The sequence below is a fragment of the Alosa alosa genome, chromosome 2 (assembly GCF_017589495.1).
Source record: "Alosa alosa isolate M-15738 ecotype Scorff River chromosome 2, AALO_Geno_1.1, whole genome shotgun sequence".
NCBI lineage: Eukaryota > Metazoa > Chordata > Actinopteri > Clupeiformes > Clupeidae > Alosa > Alosa alosa.
In genome coordinates, this window is record NC_063190.1 from 19293074 (window position 1) to 19303688 (window position 10615).

Here is a 10615-nt window from a genome sequence, read left to right on the forward strand (position 1 = left end):
CTGCATTAACTGCGTTAGAAGAAGAAGAAGAAGAAGAAGAAGAAGAAGAAAAAGCCTTGGAATAACAGTACAGTGCATTTTCATGCACTGTAAAAAGCCTTGGAATAACAGTACAGTGCATTTTCATGCACTGTAATAAAGCCTAATAGAAATGGCAAACTTAGCCTACTTGACAAATTAGGCTACACATGACAACTGGTTTAACACTTTTGCATGATGACGCTAGCAATGAACTAATGCCTACATGTTTTGGGAGAAGGACTATTATTAACACCTTGTATAGTCTTTTGACCGTGACGTTATTGATAGAAAAAAAAACAGCAGAGAATTGTACATAAGCAATTCCATTGCATGGCTGTAGCACAGTACGTACTAAACTGTGCCTTGTTATTTATCATTAAAGATTCTCGCGATTCTCGCATAATATATTTAGGCTACCCAATAGCTTGTCTATATCGCAGTTTTGCAGAGTCTCTACTTCGGACTTCTTGTGGTCTCTCTTGCACTAGAGAGAGACTCGCCTACTGTCCCGCGTCGATTGCCAGCTGTGCCATGTGGTAGGGTTGAGAGTCACCAGAGTTTGGGACAGTTGGTAAGTGTCGCGGGACAGTAGGGAAGTGGACAGCGTCATGGGACAGTAGACTATAGGCAAGTGGCACCGAACAGTATGGCGGGACAGCAACCAAGTTGCACGAGACAGTAGGTGAGTGACACGGAACAGTAGGCGAGTGGCGCGCGCGATCAACAACAGTACTTTTTTTGCTATTATTGACGTCTTATCGTTTTCGTATATTTAGGATGACATGCCTTCTGCTTGTTTGGAACGAATACCTGCGGCATACCGTCCCCCTGCGGAGAAGATTACCTAAATTAGCCTACATTTAGGGATATTTATGGCAATTAGCTTATGTTTTTGGTAAAAAAAAAAAAAAAAACAGCATTTCTGCATGAAAGCAATTTGGCTTGTCGTTTTAGAGGTCAAGAAAAGAAGAGTTCTAGACTTGAACTGATGTTGCAAATAATGAAGAAAAAGAGGTTCCCGTGCAACCTACAGCTTTCTGTTGATTGTCTGCCCATTTCATAGGATCCTAAAGGCAGTGGTCATCTTGTAACATTCTAGCCTACACTCATGGCGTGTGGAGGAGAACTTTCCAGTTCAACTAAACGCAATGTTGAACACCAACGTGATAATTTGAGTGAAGATCCAGAGTCAGTTACATCACATCAGGTTGGTACAGCTTGGTATTGCAATATTCATATTATTAGAATTGTTATAGTGTTTATTTACTGGTGTAGTCTATGCGGTGTAGATTAGAATTACGTTTAGATTTAGGGATAAAATATAATGATATTTATAGTAAGACCCTTACACTATACAATAACTTAAGGCCCCAATAAGGGCATTTATGAGGATCTATTTTTTTACATAACTGCATGGAATGGTCACTCCACACACTGCTTTAAGATAGCAATAATGTCTAATCCATTTGGGCTAGTAATCTGAATTCTGGCAAAAAAACTAAATTGTTATTATTTGTAAGTCACTGAAATTGTCAGCCTACTTAATGTTTTTCTCTATCTCGTTAGAGCATGGAGGGGATTCAGGTGGATTTGCATGAGAAAGATTTGTGGACCAGATTTCATGCTGTCACAACAGAAATGATCATTACTAAAGCAGGACGGTGAGAACTATAACTTCTTCTCATGCTCTTAGGAATAAACCTGAGACTTAGGCAAACTTATTAATATTTCATGATTTCACATTAGATTTTGCTTATCTACTTAAGTGAGTAAGTAACAGGTAACTACAGTAAATATATTAACAAATTGTATCTTATAGTGTCTGAGATTGACTTTTAACAACGTGTTTTCAATTTTATTTTATTTAGTCATCTTTTATTATTATTATTATTATTATTATTGTTGTTGTTATTATTTTATTGTTATTATTATTACTATTGTTATTATTATTATCATTAATATTTTTATTATTATTATTAATAATAATTATAATAATAAATTGTTCCTTCAACAGACGAATGTTTCCCAGCTATAAAATTAGGGTGACTGGCCTAAACCCAAGGGCAAAGTATATCCTTTTGATAGATATCATACCAATGGACAGCCATCGCTACAAATTTGCAGACAATAAATGGTAAGAAATGTTATGCACATGATCATTGTCCCTGATCAATTTAATTTCCCAACTGTCAAATAATGATCTTAGGCCTGTAGCAAAGTGTTCAGGACGACTTAAACCAATTGTCAGCTGGACAAACTATGTGTAAATAAACCCAGAAAAGGCATCATACTGCGGGGATGGCATTATTTTGTATAGGTCCAAAATGGTAGATTATTTTATGCACCTTTTTGAGTAATGTTTCAGCGATTAGTAATTGATAATAAAGGTAATAGTTGAAGTTTTATGTGAATGTGATCTGATGTTTTTAAGTGTGTATGCTAGTGCAGGCCAATGACTGCGTGGATGAGTTTGACATTTCACTGTATATATAAGCGTGTGTGATCTGTGGTTCAGGACTGTGTGGTGTGGCTGATTTTTAAAAACATTTTTGACGGTTTAAGTGTGTGTGTTGCCCGTGGTGCAGGTCTGCGAGTGAGTGGTATGGCTGAGTTTTGATGTGTTAAGTGTGTGCAGCAGCTGGGTGACTGCGTGGATGAGTGTGACATGTCACTTCATACTGTGTTTGTGTGCTGCCCGTGGTGCAGGTCCGTGAGTGGTAAAGCAGAGCCGGCCATCTTGGGCAGGCTGTACGTGCACCCCGACTCTCCCGCCTCCGGAGCACACTGGACCAGACAGCTGGTGTCCTTCCACAAACTCAAGCTCACCAACAACCACCTGGACCCTTTTGGACATGTAAGACGTCTCATGCACCTCCATTGTATGCATCGGAAAATATTGACACAACAGATAAAAATACTGCCAAAGATATTGCTTCTATTGCTTTTTTGTGCAGATAATTTTAAATTCCATGCATAAGTATCAACCTCGCCTTCACATCATCAAAGCGGATGAGAGGGGTGGATTTGGAGCATCAAACACGGCTCTCTACACCCACTCTTTCCCAGAGACAGCCTTCATTGCTGTGACATCCTACCAAAACCATGCAGTAAGAAACTACCTAACCAATTGTTTTTTGTTGTTGATTGGTTGGGTTTTTTGGGACAGGACAGTGAAGAGAGTGACAGGAAGCGAGCGAGAGAGAGAGAGATGGGGTGGGACCGGGAAATGACCCAGTTCGGACTCGAACCACAAACTCCACTTGCCCACCGAATATGGTATGGGCATTGTAGCCCGTTGTACCAGAGCAGTCCCAGAAACTACCTAAACAGTTCAAAGTCTATTCAAGCAACACCAAATCATTCATGTCATGTGTATTTCCAGAGATGTGAAAAGCCAGACTATTGTGAGTTGCATGGGCTTTCGGCTCTTGGGCCCAGATGTATTAAGGGCCCCCTTACTTATTGTTGTATATGTGGGAGGGGGGGTTTGGGGGCCCTCCCCCAGAATTTTTTTTAATTTGTTTGATGTGATTTCCTGTATTCTGGTGCATTTTGGGGATGGCCAATAATAAATTCAATCAGATTCATAGCCTACATCCTGATTTGTTGATATTGAAGCAATGATTCCATGCAAAGGCTTGGGCTTCAGGGCCCCCTGACCCCTTGGGCCCCTGGGAGTGTGAGCACATCACCTACTCTATTGAGCTAACTATCTCTGAAGATGCGATGGAGGAAGCCTTTGAAAGTAGGAAGTTAAAGTATGCAGAACTGCTAGCAGAAGCTAGGGAAGAAGGTTGACAAACACACACAAGAAGCAGTGGAGATGGTGTTAGAGTAGAGGTGTGGTAGCAAAGTGAAAAAGCAGTGCAGCGTACACACATCCAAAAAAATGTTAAAATAAAATGTACAAATAATCCATTTTGGACTTGTATCTTTATAACAAAGTGAGCCACCACATGTTTCACTGAAGAGTTGTAGAGGAGTTGTCTGAGGCTACCTAATAGGCAAGCCAAAGGTTATGGCTGAGGCACTCACAGACTACTTGGGGTCATGCTATGACCTGGATTGACTCAGAGAAATCTTGCCACTGTGTTTCTGGAGCGGTATTTGTTGATGTCTGTTTGTAACGTGTCCTAATCCATTATGAGTGTCTGGGACACCACTTTTGAGCCTTTCTGAAGGTGTTAAATTTAGCTTAATTGGCATGTGTGAATCACATATTATGCTGTGAAGGAGAGCCTTTATGAATTCCGAGTACAACATGTGGGGTGTTTGCAACTGCCACCAGTCAATTGTGTATTGTTGTTATATCTCACATCCTGTTGTGTAATTTCAAATAGGCTTGGTTGTTGGTTGGAGTCTATGGCAGTGCATGTTGTACTGTGAAGGAGGGCCTTTATGGATCCCAGGTACAACATGCGGCTTGTTTGCAACTGCCACAAATCAATCATGCTTTATCGTTGAATTTCATGCCATTTTGTGTAATGTAAAATGACAAGACACTTTTACAAATGAAAGACACTCTTACATATTTCACATAAATTGCAAAGTCACAAGTAAACTAAGTTCTTCTGAATCTTTGCCTTACTTTCCAGATCACCCAACTAAAAATTGAAAACAACCCCTTTGCCAAAGGCTTCCGTGGCAATGATGACCTGGAGCTGCATCGCTTATCCCACAAATCAAGGTTTTCATACATTCATTTTGTTTTTGTTTTTTGCATTGCATTGCATTGCACACATAAATCCGGTAAATCAAAACAGGAAAAAAAATCAGGTAAATGCAAACCAAAAGAGCTTGATAACGACACAAATTTGAGAGCTCAATGCATTGATATCTGGTGTAGAAAGAAGCCCAGTGTTAAATAAGTAGGATTGTGTGTGTGTGTGTGTGTGTGTGTGTGTGTGTGTGTGTGTGTGTGTTTGTATGTGTTTGTGTGTGTGTGTGTCTGTGTGTGCAGGCCCGCTAGAAGGCAAGCAAACCAAGCAATTGCTTGGGGCCCCGAGCTGGCCAGGGGCCCCAAGACAACGACTGGTTAAGAATACAATGCAACGACAAACTGTGAGCGCCCCTTTGATAGTCAATGCAGTAAAGTGCAACGACACTGTTACCGGCAATACCGGGATGAGAAGAGCCAGAAGAGAAAGGAAGAGGATGACAAGAAAAAACAAGATCGTGGTAAGTGATAAATTACACTGGATAAAATAGCTCTACTTGTCTTGTACAAATGGTGTAATGTCGCAGCAGGAAGGCTAGCCTAGCAAAAAATGTTTATGTTAACTACCTGGCTAACGGCCCATGCTGCTTGTAACAAACTAGAACATGTAGCGCAACTTTTTTTTCCGAACGGACGGAATATGGTTACATACTGTAATATGTTTATTAACGGGATAAGGAAGACGCAGATATGTTCCAGAATCACTGTTTATAGTATTTAATGACATAACATTGCTATAGCTTTGTAGCCTAATAGGTTTTGATGAAAGTGGCATAGCTTCTCTGCTATACTAACTATTCAACCGTGATAATCTATTTACCAAATGGGGGTTAGGAAAACCACACGATAAATTCCGTGCATCAAAGCAGACTGGAACTTTCATGTCTAGTAGTATTCATGCACGCCAGCTGTTTACTGTCTTTAAAGCACCAGGTGCGTCTGTCTAATTCTCAAACAGCAGAATGCTTAAATGCTATGTTAAGCTACAAGTAGGCCTAGGTCAATGTATAACATTAGCTTGGGATGTTTTTACAGTAAGCATTGGTAGTTGTGAAAGCAGCTGCATCCCTTCTAAATATCAAAATATGGAAATGCTAACATATCTTTTCTTTCTCCCTCAAGGTGCTTTGCTTAAATTTCTCAGCCCTCAGGCTCTTCCTAAGTATACCTCCACTGATGAAGATGGCCTGAAAGGTTAATCCTGTGTGTGTGTGTGTGTGTGTGTATACTTGTATTTATGTTGAATTTTTAAATTGCTATACAACCTGCACTCTTTATAGTTTGAACAATGCATCCTTTTTCTGCATAAGATGGCAGTGTTTTATTTTCTCACTTTGTGAGAACTGAAAAATGTTAATGTGAGTGTGTGTGTGTATGTTGGCTTTAGTTATTGTGCACTTTTTTACATTTATATTGGATTTTATGGTACGGTGGTGTTTTTGCAAATGTTCAAAATGTTTAAAACTAATGCACAGTATATATATATGCAACTGCAGTATTTGCACTGTCAAAATTTTGTATTTATATAAACTGTGGGTGAACTTAAACTGTATGGCTATGCGGTGGTTCCTGTAGGCTTTGCGTGCGGTGGGGGGGCCTCCATTTCCATTTTGCTTGGGGCCCCCAAATTCCTTGAAACGGCCCTGTGTGTGTGTGTGTGTGTGTGTGTTTTGTATGTATGTGTGTGCGTGTGTGTGTATGTGTGTGTTTGTGTGTGTTCATTTGTGAGTGACAAGGACATGACAGCGGGGCGGAGATCAACCGAATGGCTTAAGGCAGCTGGACTGATCTGCTCTAATTGTGTTTTGCAAATTCGATTAACAAAGATTGGAGGCTGTCCATACAAGTCTGCTAATACTGATTTGCACAACAGAGATGATGATAAATCCTCCGCCCTTTCCCAGTCACATAAGTGGAGAAGACTTGCCTTGCTTTTAGTCTTTTAAAAGGCATTTGGCATAGGCAGTCTAGATGAGGTGCATTGTTTTGGTTTGGCTTGGCAACTCAGAGATCAAGTACGGATTCATTTGAAATGTAATTGATACATATTATCATAAAATATATTATAATTAATAACAATCTATTTTGCTCTTGTCTTTCAGTAATATTGAGGAAATAATTGACAGTTGGCCAGGCCTCATAGTATAAGATGTGATGTGTAGGAGCCATTTATAGTAAAGTCCTTTTAGGCAAGTCCCTCCACTCGGCGACCATACAGTATTGCAACGCATTTTGGGCACTTATCAGGCAGAACTGCGTGTGCGCAAGGCTTCACGACACCAATGTAGCTCCAACTGCGAGATCACATCACATGATTGGCACGATGTATTAAAACAACATACCACATGATTGGCACGATGTATTAACAACATACCACATGATTGGCACAATGTATTCATATGTCAACTTTTGGTGGCGGAAGGGGGGGAATATGTGTAGACGACTGCCATGTTTGCGTTACAAACTAACCCCATACATTTCTATGGAAGATTCTTTGAGTGCTGTGTCTCTTCATTAGAAAGTCTTTGTTTATAGTCACCTTTATTATTTGTGGGTTTATTGGGTTTTACTTATTTTAGCCACTTGGGGGTGTAGTGCACTGGGTGTTAGTCACATGAATAGAAAGGCATATATGAACAGGTGTTCATTGATTAATGTGAAAAGGTGTGGATGGCGGGGAAATAGGGTTCTTACCGTAGCTGTAGCCAACAAAATGCCAACACACTACAGCACTTATATACAGCAATGTCAACATTTCAACTTTACAATACACGGAAACGCCACCCAACTGGATTTAATATTTGGACAGTGGATAATTGCTACGGATTTAACACCACTTTGCCATCCACATGGAGGTTCATAGGATAACCTCCAGATGATATGACTTATTGTCATATCTTAACTCATTGAGTGCCAAAAACGTAATATTACGTTTTTCCTTCCCATGCCTTGAGTGCCAAAAACGTAATATTACGTTTTTACCTTTTTTTTTTAATTACGAAACTAGTTACTAACTCTAACACTAGCCTAGAAATCTAGACACGCCCCTAGCGGCAGCAAATTACATTGCTGCCTACATTTTAATGTGGGTCTGGCTCGTCAGGCTACTCTAACACACCTTATATGTGATTTTGGGAACTCTGTGATGAATGGAAATGAAATATATGATGATCGAAAACTCATGACAACGCACAATCTGGACATTTTATCTGGACATTTTATAATAACTCGGTTGCCGCTTTGGGTTGAATCAGTGACGCATGCACGCCAGCTCAAAACCAGGCCATTTTCGTGGGTCTATCACTAGGTGGCAGTCTAGCCAGGTCTCGCTGATCACTTCCCGGAAAGTTTACAGGCAACACTTCATATTTCATGAAAGACGTTATATCTCCATTTCTAGAAAAAAACAGCGATTTTGATGAAAACTAGCCACTGTTTAGCTTGGGATTTCTCAGGAACAGAGGCATGTATAAATACACGGTTTGGACCCACTGAGAGCTTAAAGTCTCACCTTTTAAACGGGCCATTGTATGTGTTCATAGCTATAACACAGAATATGCTGTGGCTGTACAAAAATCATCAACAATGGTCTAGATTGCTGGCACTCTAGGACAAAGCTTCCGAAAACAGCTTGGCATTCAATGAGTTAATGTAGTCTTACCAACTTTTTAAATAGTTTACTGTTAAATGTATCTATTGTATTGTTGTTATTTGTGTCGCTTTGGACAAAAGCGTCTGCCAAATCCCATAACCATAACATATCTAAGGCGACTTTTCTGGGTTGTACACACAGTATGTCTTTTCTCACATGCCCTTTTATGGCTCTTTTCTCTTAAAAGTAAGGAGTATGTACCAGTACCACAAAACATCACCAGGCCAAGACCTCCAAATCTGTGTCCTCACTCTGAACCCAACCTGGTTGGCCGAGACGCCACAGAAAAAGGACAAGGTGCAGATCTTTGTTTTTTTTATATTCTTCTCTCACATGCTACAGCATGGGTCTACGTCTGAGTCTATGGGTTTGTTGTGCTTTTTTCTGTCACCCACAGAAGATGCACTTCACTCTGTGTCTGCAGCTGAGCATCCATGTTTGACAGACACCGATATGAGTGTTGGCACCGCTGCATTCCTTCATCATCAACAACAACAGCAGGAGGAGCATGATAGACTCTGTCACTTCCCCCGGGCCACTTTCACTTCAGTAAATAATAACCATCTCTACTGCCCAGGGCCAGCCTCTCTGCAGCCTTGCATGTTCGCCAGTTCACATGGGGACAGTGTGGAGACTGACTGGTCTTTCTATCCCCAACAGAGATTCTCCACTGGCCAGCAAGGTAGTGGGAACCTCAGCTACAGATCAGACTCTCTAGACCTCTAACCTAACAAGTAACAACTATGCATGTGCAATTGTTTAGATCATTACCAGAAAACAGAAAGACAGAGTGAAAGCGGGAGAGGCTTAGTGTGTGTGTGTGTGTGTGTGTGTGTGTGTGTGTGTGTGTGTGTGTGTGTGTGTGTGTGTTTGGGTCTCAATATACACAAATAGATGATTAGAAGACAGTAAATGCATGAAATATACCCTAGAGGTTTCTAGTTAATAAAAATAATGATAATACTAATAACAAGAACAATGACAGAATATCTATCACAAGATAACTAACACCAGTGAATGGGGAAAACAAAGGAATTTCTATAAAAGTATATCTTAAAGGTTTCGTCAGGTTAGAAATCTAAACGATTTCTAACCTGTAACACTGTTAATCACATTCAGCTGGAAGCAAACAAACTGGAGCAAGCCTGTCCCAGAAACATAACAAAACTATTCCGCCAATCACTGGGGGCAGGAGTTTGGGGAAATGGAATGGGAGTTTGGGGTGGGGATTGGTGAGTTCACTCTGGTGTTTTGTTAAAAAAAATTCATCTAGAATTTCTGACGATACCTTGATATGATAAGTTATCACTCACAACTGATATAATAGTTACTATTATCCATGTAATGTATGTAAGTGTGTAAGTGTAATGTATGTAAGTGTGAAGTGTGGATGTAAGAGTGTGGTTTTGGCCAGTTTGGCCACTGTGCTGCTTGCTAAGGGTGTTTTTGAACCCGTTGTTTGCGGGTTGCATGTAGGCTGGATAAGAAACAGCTGTTTTGCATTAGACGCATGTTTCACGAAGGTCATTTGGCATGGTTGATTACAAAAATGTAAAGGTAACTGAAATAATCTATATTATGAAACTACTCTGAAAGTACGCCAGGGGTGGCGCTATCACTGGACGCACAGACGGCGTTCGACTTAGTTCAGTGGAATTTTTTGTTTAAAACTATGACAAATTTTGGCTTAGGCAAGGTCTTCAGAGCATGGGTTAGTTTGCTGTATCAGAACCCGAGAGCAGCAGTAATGACCAATGGTATGATTTCTCCATTTTTCGCAGTATCTAGGGGCCAGAGGTGGAAAGTACATTTACAAAATTGACTGTGTATTTTGTATTTTTAAGTAGTTTATAAAATCGGTATTTTAAATTGTACTTGATTACATTTTGAGTGAAGTATTGTACCAGCTACATCAAAATCCCATCAGTTACTTGAGTAAAAAAAAAAAGTTAAGACTAACGAAAACGGAAAGGAGAGAAAAAAAAACCACTATCCTAGTGATAATGATCAGCATGTAGCCTACAACAGGACATGAATCAAGCTGGCGCCATGCAGTCTTCCTGAAAGTGATGGAGACTGGATCACGAAATGCATCAGATTAGCCTAGCCTATGAAAGTGTATTTTCCGCTATTCCAATTTCCGGTTGTCTCAGTTCGTTTTAGCACTAATGATTGCGGAGATATTTAAGCAAACACCATGGGATTTCGTGTTTTGACGTTTGTGC

The 10615-nt window shown here is 40.2% G+C and overlaps 1 protein-coding gene across 1 annotated transcript; it reads left to right on the plus strand.

The window, feature by feature from the left end:
* Positions 1–617: 617 nt before the first annotated feature.
* Positions 618–9116, plus strand: LOC125310918 (T-box transcription factor TBX5-like). The gene is made up of 9 exons (XM_048268713.1): positions 618–703; positions 1085–1228; positions 1588–1682; positions 2036–2155; positions 2728–2875; positions 2976–3128; positions 4617–4708; positions 8578–8687; positions 8788–9116. Exons 2-9 carry the CDS (start codon positions 1130–1132, stop codon positions 9114–9116), a joined length of 1146 nt encoding a protein of 381 aa, XP_048124670.1. The 5' UTR covers positions 618–703; positions 1085–1129.
* Positions 9117–10615: the final 1499 nt, after the last annotated feature.